Here is a 20,980-nt window from a genome sequence, read left to right as displayed (position 1 = left end):
CGTTCTAAACATTTAAATGGTTATCTGTTTAAAGTCGGGAATATCCCCTGCTTATTCAAAGTTGCGTTCATCTTCATTACAGTAGCGAATATCAGACCAGCTGACGGACGATAAATAGTCAACAAAAAAATGCTATTACTAGCAAGTAGCAACACCTCCACGGGAGGTGGCGACCAATCAAATCAAAAGGCAAGTGTTTCCTCCGGCGTGTCTGATTGGACGGAGGTGCTCTGGTGCGTTGTGATTGGTGGAGCGCACTGACCGCGGTGTTCGAATATGTTGTCTTCTAACCGTCGGCGAGCTATGCACTATGCAGGTGGACACAGACGAGTTTAGTTTAGTTACAGTACTTAATGTGTTTAGGGTAGATGTTCTGATTTTCGAGACACATATTTAGCTTAGCTGACTGTATAGGAGTCATTTACATAACTGTTAAATCACATTTGGATCATATTTTCCTCTTGAGGACATCATAATTAAAGGTAAGAATGTAAGTTATACGTCTTTTCAAATATGCGATGCTAGCTGCAAAGAGCTAACTCGGCTTCCGGTCAGTAAAATAAGTGTTACTTTCCTGTCGAAATGTGGTTTCTTGCTCATCTATTCTCGTCTTTTGTTTTTAATCATGTCATAATGCTCATTGTTTAACAACTAGCGCAAAACAGCGTCTTTGAACTGAAGTGAAGCTAGCTGGCTAGCCGATTGACTTTGTTTATAAGTAACGTTAGTTGTCCATTCATAAACGTCCTGACAGTAAATCTTAATCCGTTTTTTGAGTGTAGAATTGTCAATGTTTTCATTTGTAGGTCTGTCATTATGGCTCTGGCGTCTCCATACGGTGTTCTGTCCGACGAGGAAGAGTGTGGAGCTGTGTTTGAGTCCACAGCTGCTGATATTAGATGTCCACGGTTTGTGTCTCCTCTGCCAGAGATCTCCGTCATAACCCCTGCTGCAGATCCTCAAACACCCACTAAAGAGGTATGATAGACAGTAAACTTATGCTCTGACTGACAAATAGTCTTTATTTCTGCAGGCTCAGGTCCAGGTGTTGTGACGAACAATGATAAGTGCCAGATTGTGCTACCAACACTATGTTTGCATTGTTTTTTGGGCAAGGGTAGGTATGGACGTTAATAAAGCCTCAAAGCTCATGAATATAATGATGGTAGCACAATCTGATAGGTAGAATTGGTCATGTTTCTGTGGACAGTAACTTCAGAGCTGAAAAACTAACTATTGATTGTCACATGCTGACTCTTAGTGATATTTAAGGCCTTTTAATTATACTAGAAACGTGGATTATATAACGTTACATGCTTTGAAATCAAATGAGCAAACCATAATGATTCATCACATCTTGTGGCAAGCTATTTGAATACTTAGGTGTGGTTTCACAGCCAGGATTAGACCTTAGTTTGATTGGGACAAGTAGCTTTTAGAAACATGCCGGAGGAAAAAACTTTACTGGTGTGCATTTTGAGACAAAACAATGGCACTGATATTTTGATATGACAGTGCAAGTTGCTTTCAGTTAAAACAGCTCAAACATGCATTTTCAGGGCTCCAGACTAACTTTTTTTATTAGGAGCGCTGTAGCCCCTGACTTAAAATTTTAGGAGCGCAAGCAGAAAATTTAGGGGCACACCTTCACATTTTCCCCCTAAATAACTATTACAGACAAATGCTTTGATAATAAATAGATTAAGCGTACAGAAATTATGGTGCAGTTTTATTTTAAGATCACAGGGCTCCAGACTAACATCTGAGGGCCGCGGCTCTAAGTTCTACAGAAAGTATTTGGTAGCACTGTGGGATGACAAAGCACTGAGCTAAATTTGAGGTGTATAGATAAAGTTAAATTTAATTATTATCCTTCATAATGTCTTAATATTATTTCAAAAGCAAAATGAGTGACAAAATAGATATTAGGGAGTGAAAATAGCCAATAAGCACCCTCAGCAGCTGTTTACAATGGTAATTTAGTCTTCTTTTTAAAAAAAATAAGTGTGAGTTTTCCTACTTCTTGAAACTTTCAGTTTTATAAATAGAGACAATCTTTAAAGGATGAACAAAAATGTTTTGGTCGACACATAAAAAAAAAATATTTTAATAGGATATAGTTTTGAAGTGCTGTAAAAAGATGTGTAGGCTACTTTCATAACCACAGTATACCATAGTTATAGTTATGTCTGGTTCAGAATACGCAATTTTTTTGTCTGTTAATATAGTCAATGTATCAGATTACACGATTTCGAGTCTCGACTCCTAAAAATCTTGTCATGTCCTGGACAAGAAACATTGTCAGACTACACATTGCTTTACGACCAGTCATGTCGAGCCGTCTCACACACATATTCACTCGCACATGTACACACGCACGCACACACTCTCACTCTCTCTCGCTCGCTCGCTCACTCACTCACTCACTCGCGCGCGGGCGCACACACACACACACACACACACTCATTCACTCGCGCGCGCGCGCACACACACACACACACTCATTCACTCGGAACCCTTCATGGAGGACCGTTAAAAAATTAATTGTCGTGATGTCGTAAACAAAGCATCGCAGACGCGACGTCGGTTGTCGCCCACTATGAACGAGATGAAATTTACTGGTCGCACATGTGCGACTGGATGTAAAATTTAGTCGCACACTCTCAAATTTTGGTCGCAAAATGCGACCATTTGGTCGCAGTCTGGAGCCCTGATTTTAGCCTGGGACTTAATTGTTAGATTTTTGTACTTATTTATTAGGCTAGATCGTACTATCTATACCAATCATTACTTGTTAGATTTTTAGATTTTACTAGTAAGATTTGTAATTAAACTACAGTAGCTGTTCAGATAATTTATTACATATGACAAGTAAAAATAAGTTGTGCAACAATCTGTGTACAACAATTGGAATTGACATCAAGTAATAAATGTGTACTAATATCAAATAACTACTTGTCAGTTTATAACCCAAAAAAAAAGGAATGGTTATTTTTAGTGGTCGACCGAAATTGTTTTTTTGATTGCCGATATCTTAGAGAGCAGGGTGGCCGATATAAAGCCGATATTTTTATATATATTTATTTTGATCAATTTTTTATAAATTCTAAATAAATTATAAAACAAATTTTTAAAATAAACATGCTTTTATACTTTACATGGCAACTTCTTAAATTTGCAATCCTATTACAGTATTTTTCACAAAGTAATTGTTTAGAAATATATGAATATGTAAATAAAAAGAAAGTAAACACTGTAACGGCACTCAGTAGATCAAGTAATTTTGTGCTGATAATCATATTTTTTCAAATAAAGACAAAGTCACGTTAATTTTACATACAGCACAATGAAAACGATATGAATATGACACAGTTGGCAACTGGATATATCACAGATATGAATATGACACAGACATGACTGAATATAGCACAGCATATTTTTAAGCAAAGGATTTAAAGTTTTTCGATCGCGTCTCCTGTGAAGCTGATCTTCTGTTCACATTCACTCACTTCGCACTGACCGACCGTCACTTGCAGACAGCAATGCACACTTCACAAGATATCATAGATGGATTCAATTAAATCTGCAAGGTTTGTGAAATTAAATGTTTATTAGATATTCAGAGATTTGTTTAAATGACGTAGATGCGCATTTGCTGAATGTTGACGGCAAATGAGAAAGTATTTTATCCTGATTGTTTGCCTTTTCTGTTACAAATAATATAAAAGCAAACGCTTTACTTACTTCGCATAAGTTTCCATTTACTTTCTTTGTTTACCAGTTCTGTCTAACAAAGTATTAGATATGACTGACAGAGATCGTAAACTAATGAAGACGGAGAATGTGGGTGAGCGCTGTTTGATCTGAGGAGCTGCGTTGCCGTTCTCTTCTGGCGCTGGTGTTCTCAGCGCCGCCCGTCAAAATAAAAGTTCCGCTTCCAACACATCGGCCAATCAGAAAAACTTATCGGCCGATGCTGATATTTTAAAAATGCCAAATATCGGCCGATATATCGGCCTTGGCGATATATCGGTCGACCACTAGTTATTTTTACTGTTGGAATAAGTACTCAAATCTAATGAGTAAATGTTAGTCAGTTTAAAAATGGAATACCTACCAGTAATCATAGGCACAATTTGCTGGTGAGACGGGTGGTACTTGTCCTAAACCCTTTTTGCTTGGCTTGATATTGTCCCCACCACTTCCCATCCCACCACAACGTCTCCTGTCACAGATTTATACAAAGAAAGCATCTCCAGTTGACTAGCAGGGTATTCTTTTAGTTTTTTTGTCTTAAATAAGAGGCGATGTGGAGCTGGAATGTGTTGTTTTTGAAATCATGCCAGGGCTTGAATTTCGGTGCGGGATTGCGGGTATTGCGCATATTTTTTATCATTCCCGCAGGTCTCCCATTTATAATGCGGGAAATTCCCGCAAACATTGATTCACTTTAGCATGTAGGTTCAGGTTGTATTAGTAAATTAATCCACGCAGATGGAAAATCAAATCAGTCATTTTAAAACTGTCTGCGAGACGCAATTTCACAAACAGCGTGAGTGATTCAGCGGCGCTGCGTCTTCTATCTCGCGTCTCTCAAAATGGGTTGCACAATGCAATCGTTAAGCGCGCAGCAGGCGGCGGAAGAGAGGGAGTAAAATCTTTCCGTGGCAGGGGCAGCTGCCACTGGCGCCTGTCACTCGACCTGCCACCGCTAAATGCGCCTGTCACTCGACCTGCCACCGCTATACGCGCCTGTCACTCGACCTGCCACCGCTATACGCGGCTGTCCCGCGACCCGTCACGGCTATACGCGCCTGTCACTCGACCTGCTACCGCTATTCGCGGCTGTCCCGCGACCCGTCACGGCTATACGCGCCTGTCCCGCGACCCGTCGCGGCTATACGCGGCAGTCCCGCGACCCGTCACGGCTATACGCGGCTGTCCCGTGACCCGTCATGGCTATGCGCTTACCACTCGATCCGTCACAGCTTGACCCCTCATTTACACTGCACACGTGTGCGGTGCATTACGTCTGCGACAAGGTTTTATTCCGTCCTCCAAGCGGTGCCAACTCACACCAGGAGCATTTCAGAAGCAGAGCGACTGGATGCGCGAGACCACGTGATTTGCCTGTCAGACATGGTTTTTCTTGATTTTTGAGTTTCTACTATACAGTCTATGGTTTCTACCAAGGATATTGGTCTGTAATATGTTTGGGAGTTTGCACAGGGTGTTTATTTTGAATTTGACAATGTTTTTTTTACTTTTATTTTGTATTCCCGGTGCGACTTGGACGCGCGTCCGTCAAAAATAGACTAGGCGCTTAGCGAAGCGGCGCGGAGAGCCGCTTCTGGGAAGCTTCTGAAACGCGCCGTGTCGCGGCCGGTGTAAACACAAGCATTGACTAGAATGGGCGCGATCAGCTCCGGTAGCCGTGTCGCAGCCGTAATGCGCCGCAGACGTGTGCGGTGTAACCCCTCATTTACACTGCAAACGCCTGCGGTGCATTACGGCTGCGATAAGGTTTTATTCCGTCCTCCACGCGGTGCCAACTCACACCGGGAGCATTTCAGAAGCGGAGCGAGTGGATGCGCGAGACCACGTGATTTGCCTGTCCGACGTGTTTTTTCTTGATTTTTGGATTTCTACCATACAGTCTATGGTTTCTACCAAGGATATTGGTGTGTAATACGTTTGGGAGTTTGCACAGAGTGTTTATTTTGAATTTGACAATGTTTTCTTTTACTTTTATTTTGTATTTCCGGTGCGACTTGGACGCGCGTCCGTCAAAAATAGACTAGGCGCCTATATTTAGCGAAGCGGCGCGGAGAGCCGCTTCTGGGAAGCTTCTGAAACGCGCCGCATCGCGGCCGGTGTAAACACCAGCGGTGTAAATGAGGGGTAACCCCTCATTTACACCGCACACGTCTGCGGCGCATTACGGCTGCGACACGGCTACCGGAGCTGATCGCGCCCATTCTAGTCAATGCTTGTGTTTACACCGGCCGCGACGCGGCGCGTTTCAGAAGCTTCCCAGGCGCCTAGTCTTTTTTTTAACGGACGCGCGTCCAAGTCGCACCGGAAATACAAAATAAAAGTAAAAGAAAACATTGTCAAATTCAAAATAAACACCCTGTGCAAACTCCCGAACGTATTACACACCAATATCATTGGTAGAAACCATAGACTGTATGGTAGAAACCCAAAAATCAAGAAAAAACACGTCGGACAGGCAAATCACGTGGTCTCGCGCATCCAGTCGCTCCGCTTCTGAAATGCTCCCGGTGTGAGTTGGCACCGCGTGGAGGACGGAATAAAACCTTGTCGCAGACGTAATGATATCATTCGATATCAACCGATATAGATATCATTCCGCAAAGTGATGATGTAACTGACCATTACATGGTAACTTGCATATTACGTACCCCGGTAATATATCATGCTGCGCCGCGTTATCGATTAGGTAGAACAATCCTTCCATCCACCATAGATAATTTTTCAAATTGCTTATCGGATCTGTCTCAGCTGCTGCCTGAACCTAAACAAACAGATGAACTAGACGAACTAACCAGCACTATGAGCACCGTTCTCTCTGGAAAATGGGATATTGTTGCACCTATGAGACTAAAAAAGGTCAGAGAAAAAATTAAAGCACCATGGTACAACAATACTACTCGTGTTCTAAAGAGAGAAACCCGTAATTTAGAGCGTAAATGGAAACAAACTAATTTAGAGGTTTTTAGAATCGCTTGGAAAGACAGTACGTCACGCTATAAAAAGGCCCTAAAAGCGTCCAGGGCTGAGCATCTCCGCAAACTAATAGAAAATAACCAAAACAATCCTAGGTTCTTATTTAACACCGTGGCTAGACTAACAAATAAACAAGCGTCACCTGAACAAAATATTCCGTTACAGTTTAGTAGTAATGATTTCATGAATTTTTTCACTGAGAAAATAGAAAACATCAGATCCACAATTGTAAACGTTCAATCTTCAATCGCGCCTTATAATTCAGCCTCGATTATCACCCCGCAAGAACAATTTACAGTGCTTTACAACTATAGAACAAAAAGAGTTAAATAAATTTATCATTTCCTCTAAAACAACAACATGTTTATTAGATCCCATACCAACTAAACTATTGAAAGAAGTGTTACCTATAGTGGAAGAGCCTCTCCTCAATATTATTAACTCGTCTTTATCTTTAGGTCATGTTCCAAGAACATTTAAATTGGCAGTTATAAAACCACTAATTAAGAAACCACAATTAGACCCAAATAACCTAGCAAATTATAGACCCATTTCAAATCTTCCTTTTATGTCCAAAATATTAGAAAAAGTTGTGTCTGCCCAACTGGGCTCTTTCTTGCAAGAAAATGACACCTATGAAAAGTTTCAGTCTGGGTTCAGGCCGCATCATAGCACTGAAACTGCGCTCGTTAAAATCACAAATGATTTACTCTTAGCTTCTGACCAAGGCTGTATCTCAATACTAGTTTTACTTGATCTTAGTGCTGCGTTCGATACTATAGATCACACAATACTCTTAGATCGGCTACAAAACTATACCGGTGTTCAAGGACAAGCATTAAGCTGGTTCAGATCATACCTATCTGACCGCTACCATTTTGTCTATTTAAACGGAGAAAAATCGATCATAACTCCAGTAAACTATGGAGTGCCGCAAGGATCTGTGTTAGGCCCTCTATTATTCTCAATATATATGCTGCCACTTGGAAATATTATAAGGAAACATGGAATTAGTTTCCATTGTTATGCTGATGACACTCAACTATATATTTCATCACGGCCGGATGAAAACGCTAAATTATCCAAATTGACAGAGTGTGTTAAAGATATAAAAGATTGGATGACGCACAATTTTCTTTTATTAAATCCAGATAAGACAGGTAATACTTATCGGTTCAAAAAACCGCCCACAAAACCTCCTTCAATACAACTTTAACATAGTAGGGTGTCCTGTTACTTTATCCTCTACAGTAAAAGACCTGGGTGTTATATTAGATTGTAACTTGTCTTTTGAAAATCATATTTCATATGTTACAAAAACAGCCTTTTTTCACCTTAGAAATATTGCTAAATTACGTAACATGCTATCTGTTTCTGATGCAGAAAAGCTAGTTCATGCATTCATGACCTCGAGACTAGATTACTGTAATGCTTTATTAGCTGGTTGTCCTGCATCCTCAATAAACAAGCTACAGTTAGTCCAAAATGCCGCCGCTAGAGTTCTTACTAGATCAAGAAAGTTTGACCATATAACACCAATTTTATCATCACTACATTGGTTACCTATAAAGTTCCGTATTAATTACAAGGTATTGCTACTGACTTATAAAGCCCTAAACGGCTTAGCTCCAGTTTATTTAACGGATCTTCTATCGCCCTATAATCCATCGCGCCCTTTAAGATCACTAAATTCGAGGCTTCTGGTCATACCTAGGATATCCAGATCCACCAAAGGAGGGAGAGCATTTTCACATTTAGCACCAAAACTCTGGAATAGCCTTCCTGATACTGTTCGTTGCTCAGATTCGCTCTCCCAGTTTAAAACTAGATTAAAGACGCATCTCTTCAGCCAGGCATTCATATAATATTTTAATCTTACAGTTAAATCCGGTCTCTACTTCATAAACGCCAGAGGAGAACTGGCCCCCGACTGAGCCTGGGTTCTCCCAAGGTTTTTTTTTTCTCCATTAGGTCACCTAATGGAGTTTTTCGGTTCCTTGCCACTGTTGCCTTTGGCTTGCTCAGTTGGGGATACTTAATTTGATTAATCGATTCAACAGTGCTATTGATTTGCATTACCAAACGTGGATGTTTTACACCAGAAACATACACTGATGTACTATTTTATTTAATACTGTGAAGCTGCTTTGATACAATCTGTATTGTGAAAAGCGCTATATAAATAAAGTTGACTTGACTTGACTTGACGTAATGCACCGCAGATGTTTGCAGTGTAAATAAGGGGTAAATGAGGGGTTATGCATCTGCCTTGCGTCCCATGAGCGTTAAATGCGCCTCTCACTCGAATTCGAACCACTGTTTGTGCCTGTCACGTGACCCGAAGTTAGGCTACTGTTAAAAAAACAAAAATGACCTGGAAAACGCATCCCGATTTTGAATGTTTTTTTTTATTAAAATCTAACACTGTTTAGGTTAGATTTGAAAAGCAGACAAGACATGCCAACATTGCTGGGAGTGTCAGACCAACTGCAAGTTGCAACCAGCAATTAAACACTTTTTGGAGGATTTTGGGCAAATGGCTGAAAAATCAAACGGTAGCCTAACTTATGGTTAAATGGTAGCCTATATCATTTTCGACCAATAGGTGGCGCATTACGAAATCGATGTAATGTGGTCAGAGTGAGGTGACAATGACAAACCTTACCAGTGGCATTACAATAGGCAGATTTATTCAAAAGTTATCAACATTTTTGGAAAATATGTATAACTTCTGACCAGAAGGTGGCACTGTCTTGAAATATTTTGAATATCCTTTGAATTACAAAATAGGCTACAATGAAATAGCTTGGCCGTGACTAACGTCTCAGTAGGCCAACATTAGCTAGTGCAAGTTTACCTTAAGATAGCATGTGAGGTTGGCTTGATATAGCAATGATTATTATTACTAAATTAATTATTATTATTATCATCATTATCAATATTATTGGTATTATTATTATTATTATTATTATTAATTTATTATATATATATATATATATAGCTCCCCCAATGATCTAGCACCCCCTCAGCACATGTTAAAAATTCTCTGGAGCCGCCCCTGGCCGTGACAGGCGAGTAAAGCCGTGACAGGTCGCGGGACAGGCGAGTATAGCCGTGACGGGTCGCGGGACAGCCCCATATAGACGTGACGGGTCGCGGGACAGGCGAGTATAACCGTGACAGAAAGCGGGACAGGCGAGTATAGCCGTGACGGGTCGACTGACAGGCGAGTATAGCCGCGACAGGTCGTGGGACAGGCGCATATAGCGGTGGCAGGTCGAGTGACAGGCGCGTATAGCGGTGGCAGGTCGCGGGACAGGCGCGTATAGCGGTGGCAGGTCGCGGGACAGGCGCGTATAGCGGTGGCAGGTCGCGGGACAGGCGCGTATAGCGGTGGCAGGTCGCGGGACAGGCGCGTATAGCGGTGGCAGGTCGCGGGACAGGCGCGTATAGCGGTGGCAGGTCGCGGGACAGGCGCGTATAGCGGTGGCAGGTCGCGGGACAGGCGCGGTAGGTCGAGTGACAGGCACATATAGCGGTGGCAGGTCGCGGGACAGGCGCGTATAGCGGTGGCAGGTCGAGTGACAGGCGCGGCAGGTCGAGTGACAGGCGCGGCAGGTCGAGTGACAGGCACATATAGCGGTGGCAGGTCGAGTGACAGGCGCGGCAGGTCGAGTGACAGGCACATATAGCGGTGGCAGGTCGCGGGACAGGCGCGTATAGCGGTGGCAGGTCGAGTGACAGGCGCGGCAGGTCGAGTGACAGGCACATATAGCGGTGGCAGGTCGAGTGACAGGCGCATATAGCGGTGGCAGGACGAGTGACAGGCACATATAGCGGTGGCAGGTCGAGTGACAGGCGCATATAGCGGTGGCAGGACGAGTGACAGGCACATATAGCGGTAGCAGGTCGAGTGACAGGCGCATATAGCGGTGGCAGGTCGAGTGACAGGCGCATATAGCGGTGGCAGGTCGAGTGACAGGCGCGGCAGGTCGAGTGACAGGCGCATATAGCGGTGGCAGGTCGAGTGACAGGCGCGGCAGGTCGAGTGACAGGCGCATATAGCGGTGGCAGGTCGAGTGACAGGCGCCAGTGGCAGCTGCCCCTGCCACGGAAAGATTTTACCCTTACTGCGGCGGAAATACACTCTCGCGTTTCGGGAGTCGATCGGGCCAGCATTGCATCACGAGTAACTAAAGTTTACCATTTGCACGTCTTTTCAAGTCTCACCAGTTTAAACAGTCACGCGATTTTAAACTCTTCGGTACTTGCGCGCTGTCTGAGAGATGCTTTTTTCTCTGCACACATACATAGAGTAAAGCAGCCTCACAAACAGCTCGCGGGTAACAAAAGTTATTTTTCGTGGATTATAAATCGCTTTAACAGTCAAAAACATAAGAAAATGATGTCAATTTCGGTCTTGGAGAGTATCCTCTAATCTAAACACAGTCGGTTATGTCTTAAATAAGCATAAATCGCACGTGACCGTATAATGAAAACAGGATCCGTGCACTAGCTCTTAAAGGGACAGCAGCCATATGTGTCTGTCATTAATTTGTTTGTCAAAACAACAAAACATAGCTTTCATTTTAAGGAATCAGGATTAATAGCCTATGAATTTAATTTAGTCAGGACTAAAATACTACCCAGTGTTATTTTACATTTGATTAGGCTACTTTATTCAGTCTCTGTAGTATTTCTGAATAGCCTACTAGTTTTAGACCTAAGCAAAAACTTTTCTCTTTATTTCTCTTTATTGATATCTTTATTCTATTGTATTTATTTGTGCTACTTTTTTCAATTTAATTCAAAGATTGAAATCAAGCTTCCTTGAGTTGTGTAAATTCTTAAGAACAAAATGACCCCATTGTAAAAATGCAATGAGTAGGCTAAGCATACATTTAGGCGAGATAAATGTAATTAAAAAAAAAAGTCTAAACTCCCCCCTCAAATTAAAAATTCCCCCCCATAAGAATCACCTAAGGGGGGATTTCCCCCCCATTTTCCAAAATGAAATTCAGGCCCTGTCATGCTGACACCGTGTCAATGCCGGACAAGACAGTTATCAAGTCGTGCTGCAACAGCTTGAGGCTGTCTACACTAGACCTACACTAGACAGAGACACACAATTTGGATTCTGTGTTTTCGTCATCGCAGAAATGATAGGACATGATACTGTGTTGTTAAATGTTAATTCTTCTTGCCATACTTGCCCGGGCTTATGCTTACTGTTTGTTCAGTCAACTCCTATGTCTTAGATTGTCACATTGCCAGAAGCGGCTCCCTCACAATAATTCTTTTCATTATTGACAGCTGTAAGTAATGTGTTTTTCCTCCGGTCAACACAAACAGCTTGCTTAATGGTTCCTCACCTCAGGCTCTGTTCAGACTGTTCAGAACGGTGCTTTTGTTTCAGAATGCTCCCCGTCCACACAAGCATTTTCAATTGTTTTCCAAATGTTGCTCAACCACACTGAAACTGCTTAAATCTCCTTACTACGCATGCGTAAAATGTAATAAAAGCTCAAGAGATGAAACCGAGAGAGCAGAGATAATTAAGTTCTCACTTCTGGCACGATCATTTTTATTAGCCAAATATCCCATCACTTACCGTTGCGTCCAGGACGCACTCAAAATCGCATAGATTAAACGCAATTCTCATCATGTTTTGCAGCTGGACAGCAAATGCAAGTACATTTTCTGTCATCGACTTTGCAGGAATATAATATGATGATTCTACCAAGGAACATTTATCTTTAACAACACTGATGGTGCACTGATGGTTGCAGGTATAACCATAGATATTATTGGTACGATATGCACCACATGACTAAATGTGCGTAATCGTTTTCAAATACCTCTGTTTTCACAGTCCACACTACAATGAGAAAACGACGGTTTCAATAGAGAGAATTTCAAACGAAAACCTATTAGTGTGTACAATGCCTCAGTTCTGTGATGTTAATGAGTCTTTCATCTGTGTGACTGGCAGCCTGTCCAGATCAAGAGTGATGTCAGCAGAAGAGGCAGCGCTGATGATGGATCAGAGAAGCTGAAGGTTTTCGTACGGATCCGTCCTCTTACCGAGGCAGAGAAGGAGCGGGGAGATGAGCAAGTAAAGGAATTTGACACTTTTGTGAAACACTTTTTCAAGGAAGGAATGGCTTGGTTGGCAAACAATGACATCTTTATTGTAATGTTTGTGCTGTTCAGGGTTGTGTAAACGTGCAATCTGAGGACAGTCTGCTTCTCAGAGCGCCAAAAGACTCCCGCAACATGAAGAGTGCAGAGAGGGGCGTCTCTCAAAGCCTGCACAAGTTCACCTTTACCAAGGTAATGCATCCATTATTAAGGAAATCATCAAATACAGCATTTCACTGACAAGTTTCACCCTGGATGCAGCATCATGTAATTTTTTTTTCTTTGTGCAGATTTTTGAACCACAAACCAATCAGCAGGAGGTTTATGATCACACCATGAGGGAGATGGTACGAGATGTTCTGCGTGGAGAAAACCGCCTCCTCTATACTTATGGTGTGACCAACTCGGGCAAAACCTACACCATACAGGGTAAGACGGCCATAACACACTTAGTTGGTTTGGTGAATATATTTATGTAAAACTGAATAATGTTATTGCTTCCTAAAGTAATGCGAGTACTGGTGTTGCTGTGATTCAACAGGGGCTGGTGGAGAGGCGGGTCTGCTGCCGCGGGCGTTGGTGTCTGTATTCCTGAAGCTGTCTGGGCGACTGTACTCCGCCATGGACCTCAAGCCCGTACTGAGCATGGAGGTCCGTAAGCTGGACGCTGGTGAGGTCCATGCTGAGGAAATGCGTCGTGACGCTTTGCTGAAAGAGGTAAAGAGAGAGGTAACAAAGAATTAGAATGGTTGAATAAGAAATGATTAGGGCTTGTTGATTTAATACGTTAATTTAAGTAGTTATGGAAGAATAGTGCATATAAAATATTTAACGCACCCGCCCTAGACCTGCAAAGGTCATTGGTGACATGATACAGGGCAAAAACTCGTGATTTAAAGTGCGTGATGTAGCCTGTAGAATGCAGTTGGCGGGGTTTTGTTTCTGAATGAATCCGTGTTTTGAGATAATCAGGTAAATCCATGATTCAATGGCCCATTCATAAAGAGAGCTATTGGTTCTCAGTCACTAAGCATGTGTACACCAAAAAATTCGTAATAATTTATTCTAAATTTAGGGAAAAAATGTATAAAATGTGTTTATTGTTAGAATGGCACACTTGGCACTGCACGAGGATCGGGCGAGAGCGTGTCTGCATAAAGTGGCAAGTTATGTAAGTGATGAAAGGCTGTAAGGAAAGTGTGTGTGAAGACACATCAGTCAATCAAGCATTTTTATGAACTTTAGCAATTAGAAATAAAATGTCAACCTGGTGGTGATTCTTGAGATATTGGTCATTCAGTGTTTCTGTAAAAAACATAAAGTAATGCGCATAATCCTATTTGTCCTTCAATAGTTTCAGATTTTTCTTGTTGTCTTGAATTGTCTTCCTTTTGTTCAGGAGGAAAGCACAGGTGGACATCATTCTAGGCTGCGTGCAGGTTTGTCCTGGGACAGTGGCATCGGTGGACTCTCAGCTACCAGTCACATAGCAACACAGCTCGAGGGTGAGGAACTATCTGACATTCCACCCTGAGCTACTTAATACTAAAAAGAATTGCAGAAATAATGACTCTTGTCCCATTTGCCAGGCACTCACAAGTTAGGCCACTCAAACAAAGATATAGTAGTTCCGTTTGGGGAAAGAAAGACACATTCCAGCTTTAATTTGAGCTACATGTAGTTCTCACTAACATATCAGGTGCAGTCACATTAGTGAAATTTTGCAGGCAAAAAAGGTAAGTTTTCCATTGCTTGAAGCACTGCTCACAGTCACTTTCAAACCAAGCAGCTTTCTGTTGGTCAGCATGGTGAATTTGTGTGACCACCGATGCAAAATCTATGTAGGGAAACTTTTCACTCTCACTTGAAAGACTCAATTGCGTGGATTCCTATTGAAATGACAGGATATTGAATGCGAAGTTTCACAGAGCAACCTTAATAAAATTTTAAAGATTATCTTCTAAGCAGGTGTGTTGTTGTATTACAGATTCAGATGGCATTTTTTTGGAGACAAATGGCCTGGGTCTCAGTGGTGGTGAGGACCTTGAGGAGGGAGTGCATTTCTCAGTGTGGGTCTCATTTTATGAGATCTACAACGAATTTCTTTATGATCTCCTGGACACTCTGCCTTCACTTCAGTCCCACAAGAGAGCTACGCTACGCCTCAGCGATGACAAACATGGAAACCCGTATGTAAAGGGTAAGAATCACAGAAGAGGACTGAAATTACCACTTTCAATTACTGATTTAAATGTATATCCATTTCCTCAATTATTTTTTACTTACCCATTTTAATTATATTGAATCATATTGAATGTCCTTCCATTAGATCTGACCTGGATTCAAGTACGAAGTGCAGAAGAGGCCTGGAAAGTGCTTAAAGTTGGACAACGCAACCAAAGTTTTGCCACTACTCACCTAAACCACAACTCCAGCCGCAGGTACCTGCTTAATGTCGTCATACCCATAATGCCGTCATGAGAGCATGAGAGATGCTGTAAAAATTCACTCCACTTTCTAAATGCATGTTGTTAATCTTATTGTAAACAATTCATCCATGCATAGGTTTAATTTTAAAAGTTTTGACCTTCTAATGTTTAATTATAATGTCATAACTAGATCTATCAGTGTAAATAGCCGTTTCCACCCAAAGTTGCATGCAAAATTGGAATATCGTATAAAACATTTGCAAATAAAGCCATCACATGTTTAAGATAACTAAATTGGGGCAAAATATCTAATAAAAATGCTTTGCTGCAATTGGGGAAGCCACTGTGGCTCTTTTTTCTACATCATAAATGATTTGCATCTTAGAGCGCGCAGATGAAATGCAATAAATGCTGTCTACTATCTTGTGTTTGAATTGGATGACTGCCGTTTGGGAACGCAATCATATGAAACACTTCTGGGAGACATTGCACAGCAAGCTCAAATGTTGGTTTGATCATTCTGCAATGAAATTGGTCCTATGGTTAGTCTAGTTAACCAATCATATCCTCATCACCAAAGTCATGTGAGGTTTTTGTTGCGCATCAAGGGATTTATTAAGTAAACATGTTTCCATCGTAGTTTATGTGCATGTCTTATCGGATAAAAAATTGACCGTTTTTTTATTTTTTATACACATTTTTATAATGTATGCGCCTCTTGCCGTTTCCACCCAGCGTTATCCCAAAATGCAATGGGTGGTTAGAAACATAGCCGATGACAATCTTCTCTCTGCTGTTGTATGCAAGACTTCTGCAAACATTTAGTCCTCTTAAACCCTGTTCCTGCAAGCTCACGCCTCAACTTTGAGAGCCACACCCACATCTCAAAATCCAATCAACAACCGATAAACAGAACCAAGTCCCATGAATCCAACACGGAAGTGACTTAAACTGCAATTCATCGACTGGCCACTAGAGACAGGCTCCAAAAGAGAGTAAATCCCATAGCCATTTAGACCCTGGTTCCGGAGGTCGAAACACAAAGTACCACCCCAAAGTTCCTAGTTCCTGCGGTGTTCCTAGTGTGATCGTGGCTTTACTCTTCTGTCCCAATCAGAATCTTTTTATTTGAAATATATTTAAAGTTTACATTTATTTAGCTATTTATTTATGCAACAATACATAAAACAAAAGTATAGTTTATTAAATTGAAAAAGAATTGAATCGTGTTGTATGTATTTTCTTTCAATTTTTAGCCACAGTATCTTTACCATCCGTGTTCTACATGTCAAGCCACAAGCAGAACTGGGACAGGTGACCAGAATCAGCGAGTGAGTCTTTCCACATTTTTTGTTGTAATATCAGGCATTTTATTGGTGTATTGGACTGAACCCTTTAGAATTACTCTGGCGATTAAAAGATAGTCAGCTGTTCAGTTCTCAAGGATTTGATTTTGAATTCTGTTACTTCCGGCAGGCTCTCTGTGTGTGATTTGGCGGGTTCTGAGCGCTGTAAAGTCCAGCAGAATGGTGAGAGAATGAAAGAGGCAAACAACATCAACACCTCTTTGCTGACACTGGGACGCTGCATCAGTGCTCTGAGGCACAATCAAACCAACAAGTGAGTGTGAAACGCTTCACAATTTACACGGTGTGATGGGTCATGATGGTACACTAGTAGTCCAATAACTGTCCAAACCATTATAATGCTTTTCCACTGCATGGTACGGCTCACCTATATAGTACTAGGGCTGTCACTTTTTATTCGATATTCGAATATGCATTCGAACATGACGTGAAATATCCATAATCGAACTATAAATAAACTATCCGGTTTTTAAAGTGCCATGTGTAGCGCATTTTTTACAGTCTATGATTAGACGGACCGTTTGTTTTTTATAAAAAAAAAAAAAAAGTTTACTTACGCATCCTCGACATCCAATCTTCGCGCTCACTTGTCGAGTTACCGTCCAAATGAGGCAGCGCCGGAGTCTGAGACACAGCAGGCGACCAGAGCATCACCAGGCGTCTAACATCGTGTGACTGCATACTTTCCTGCACAACCGGTCGGCACCTTTTTTTCCATGTAGCCTAATTTTGTGATTGGCTATGCATAGTGGCACTTCATATAGCCTAGATTAAGTTGATAACCTGCTGTTTCAAACATTAAGTCAAACATTTTTTTTTTTTTCAGACAGGCTATATCCTGAGTCCTGTTTATGACTGTCAGGCTGTTAAAGGGATAGTTCACTTTGAAATTAATTTTTGATATGTTTTAGCTTACCTCAAGGGCATCCAAGATGTAGGTGTCTTTGTTTCCGCAGTAGTTTAAATTTTGATATTTTTAGGTCAAACCGTTCTTGTCTGTCAGTCGTATAATGCAGGTCTATGGTCACTGTCTCAAAGAGAATGCACAGAGTCCAAATTGAAACAATTCCCCATCGTCCAAATGAAACAATTCCCCATCATAAGTACACATTGAAGGCCTAAGACACGAAACGAGCGGTATTTATATCGTTGTTATCTCTTGAAAACAGCACACGTCCAAATGATCTGACGGCGCGGGCGGGTATAGATATATACATAGATGTCGCCTTGGCTACTGCAGTTCATTGGAACGAAACCTTAGCCAAGCGACATCTAGTGTATATATCTATACCCGCCCGCGCCGTCAGATCATTTGGACGTGTGCTGTTTTCAAGAGATAACAACGATATAAATACTGTTCGTTTTTTATCACACAAACCGCTCGTTTCGTGTCTTAGGCCATCAATGTGTACTTATGATGGGGAATTGTTTCATTTGGACGATGGGGAATTGTTTTAATTTGGACTCTGTGCTTGTGTTTTGAGACAGTGACCATCGACCTGCATTATATGACTGACAGACAAGAACGGTTTGACCTAAAAATATCACAATTGAAACTACTGCAGAAACAAAGACACCTACATCTTGGATGCCCTTGAGGTAAGCTAAAACATACCAAAAATTTATTTCAAAGTGAACTATCCCTTTAATAAATTTGTGATTGAATCTCCGTTACAGTTTTTTTTTTTTTTTTCGTAGATATTCAAATATATTCGAATACATTGCTTGATATTTGATATCCGTTCGAATTAGATTTTTCTCAAAAGTGACAGCCCTATATAGTACCACCTCGATTGAGGTTCCAAGCGTGCCATACCGATAATAAAATGTGACGTGCTAACACTGCAGATCACTGATTTGTCAGAGAATTGTCACTGCCAGCGTCACTGTATTTATGACCCAAGACACCAAACCCATTAGAAACAAACTTCGTTGTTGCAGTGAAAAACATGCAGAGAATCAAGAACACCATTCCATCAATATGCTCCTGTATTTTTGCCTTTGTTTGTCACGTTTACGATGATGTCACGGCAGTAGAGGCAGTGCAACTATAACCATCAGTCTATAATCCACTTTAAAGCGGTACTAAACTGCAGTGGAAAAGCAAATGAAGCAGAGTCGTACCATGAAGTGGAAAACCCCCATTACTGATGTCATTATTCTGTCTTTGCCACAGGTCTCGTCCTCCGCTGGTCGTTCCTTTCAGAGACAGCAAGCTAACCAGGGTCCTCCAGAGTTTCTTCTGTGGTCACGGGCGCTCTTGCATGGTGGTCAACATCAACCCCTGTGCCTCCACCTATGACGAAACGCTCCAAGCGCTCAAATTCTCTGCCATTGCCACACAGGTGAAAAGATACTGCTTGCTTCCTCTTCTGGACACCAAATGGCATTTAAACAATGTCCATTTACAAATATCTTTCATATTTCAGCTGGTACATGGGCCGTGCAGCAAGACTCGTGTGGCGTACATCCTGTCCCTGCTTCGCGAGCAGCCAGCTCATCACAACGATACCACTTTACTGGAGGAGGATGAAGAGGACAGTGATGAGGAAGGAGACATCACCATGTTTGATCCTGATGTAAATCCACTTATTTGGTTAATAAGAGAGAAAAATTTTTAGACAACTAAAAGGACAGTTCACCCAGAAATGACATTTCTGTAATTTACTTACTCTTATGTTGTTCCAAATCTGTATGACTTTGAAACACAAATTAAGAAATTTTTTTTAACGAAACCTTGAGGTTTCTGTCCCTCCATTAAAAGTCCAGGTAACCAAAATGTAAAAAGCCGTTCTTCAGATGGATGTTTTTTACAAAGCCTTCATGGATTTTTTGGATCTTTTAACCTCTCAGGTTAAATTGATTAATCTTTGAAACATATTAAGTTATTTTTTAGAGTCTTATGTGTTTGGAGTTTTCATTCTCTGTAGAAAGTAATTGTAGAAAATCACTATGACTGCTGACTAGCCTATATGACTGTTGATGTAACAAGTCAATTACTAAAAGACTATTTACTAACCCTATTACCAGAAAGCATAAAAAAAATCCTCTTTAAACCCTACTGATAGTGAAATATTTCATAATTCAGCTGGATTTGGTTATGTTGGGCAGGCGCTCCTAAAGGCCATCGATGTTCTGAAGCGCGAGGTGCTGCGTCAACGGCAGGAGAAAGAGGAGCTTGAGGCCAAGGTTCGAGAGGAGGTCTGCACTGAGATGATGGAGGTCATCAACCGTATGCAGCATGACTTCAGGTACCTAGTGCTTCTATGGATAAGGGAAAGAATCTATATCTCTTGTGCATAGTGCTCTATATGTACTCTCACGCAATATAAAGTTATTTAGTAGTAAATTCGATGTTTTAAGTTCCTCCCTTGTCGTGCAGTGAGACACTGGAGGGCGAGAGGGATCTGATGGAGAAGAGATGTGACAACAAAATTAACAACCTGAAGAGCAGCCTGAAGAACTATTACAGCCAAGAGCTAGAGGTCAGTGATGTGAAGGGAGGAGTTACACTGACAATTCAACCAAAACCCTGTTAACACCTGGTATTAGCATCCATTTGATCAGATTTATTATTAATAATAATGCCATAATTTATGAAATGATTATTTTAAGGATTAGGGTTGTCCCAGTACTCTCTCTGTTGTCACAACTAGTTGTCTCTGCACAGGAGAAATATTCAGCCAATAAATTAAGGTAGTTTCAGCTCTCGTCGTGTCTAAGAGAATTAATGTGCCGTGCAGTGCCAGATGCCAAAGCTCGGTCAGTTTTGATTTTCACATTCAGGGAATAATTGACTGGTTTGAGATTCCATCAGCATAAATCTTGTACATATTTGCAAATTACATGTGTGATATATCCACGGACTCGCCCTTTGGGTGAAATATTTCTATGCAACATGACATTTTTCTTCATCACAAACGTTTCTGGCAAATTGATAGAAAAAGATTCTCATTTCCCACGATTATTAATTTGAAGAGGTTCTTATGCTACCAAGACTACAAAAATACAGTAAAAACATTAATATTGTGATATTAAGGTAACTTTGTTTTCTATTTTAACATTTTATTTGTAATGTAATTTATTCCTGTGATCAAAGCTGAATTTTCAGCACCAATTACTTCAGTCTTCAGAGTCACATGATCCTTCAGAAATCATTCTAATATGCTGATTTGATGCTCAAGAAACATTTCTTATTATTATCAATGTTGAAAACGGTTAATATTTTTGCCGAAACAGTAATACATTTTTTCCAGGGTTTTTTGATGACTAGAAAGTTCAAAAGAACAAATT

General features: G+C 41.2%; 1 protein-coding gene across 3 annotated transcripts in view; it reads left to right on the top strand.

The window, feature by feature from the left end:
- Positions 1–224: 224 nt before the first annotated feature.
- kif20a (kinesin family member 20A) overlaps positions 225–20,980 on the top strand; it is a 34,788-nt gene continuing 14,032 nt past the window's right edge. Inside the window, exons 1-15 of one of the 3 annotated variants that reach the window (XM_081391736.1) lie at positions 225–482; positions 807–978; positions 12,743–12,865; positions 12,964–13,083; positions 13,182–13,320; positions 13,433–13,608; positions 14,291–14,396; positions 14,879–15,091; positions 15,221–15,332; positions 16,577–16,651; positions 16,797–16,940; positions 18,864–19,032; positions 19,117–19,266; positions 19,799–19,938; positions 20,070–20,172. In XM_081391736.1, coding sequence (XP_081247862.1) covers positions 817–978; positions 12,743–12,865; positions 12,964–13,083; positions 13,182–13,320; positions 13,433–13,608; positions 14,291–14,396; positions 14,879–15,091; positions 15,221–15,332; positions 16,577–16,651; positions 16,797–16,940; positions 18,864–19,032; positions 19,117–19,266; positions 19,799–19,938; positions 20,070–20,172 — 1,932 coding nt within the window. In that variant the 5' untranslated portion in view covers positions 225–482; positions 807–816. Of the gene's footprint in view, positions 483–806; positions 979–12,742; positions 12,866–12,963; positions 13,084–13,181; positions 13,321–13,432; positions 13,621–14,290; positions 14,397–14,878; positions 15,092–15,220; positions 15,333–16,576; positions 16,652–16,796; positions 16,941–18,863; positions 19,033–19,116; positions 19,267–19,798; positions 19,939–20,069; positions 20,173–20,980 lie in introns of all 3 variants that reach the window. The other 2 variants (XM_081391735.1, XM_081391737.1) reach the window with 2 other exon arrangements.

This window comes from Scardinius erythrophthalmus (assembly GCF_964197995.2).
Source record: "Scardinius erythrophthalmus genome assembly, chromosome: 17".
NCBI lineage: Eukaryota > Metazoa > Chordata > Actinopteri > Cypriniformes > Leuciscidae > Scardinius > Scardinius erythrophthalmus.
This window is presented reverse-complemented; position numbering and strand designations above follow the sequence as displayed.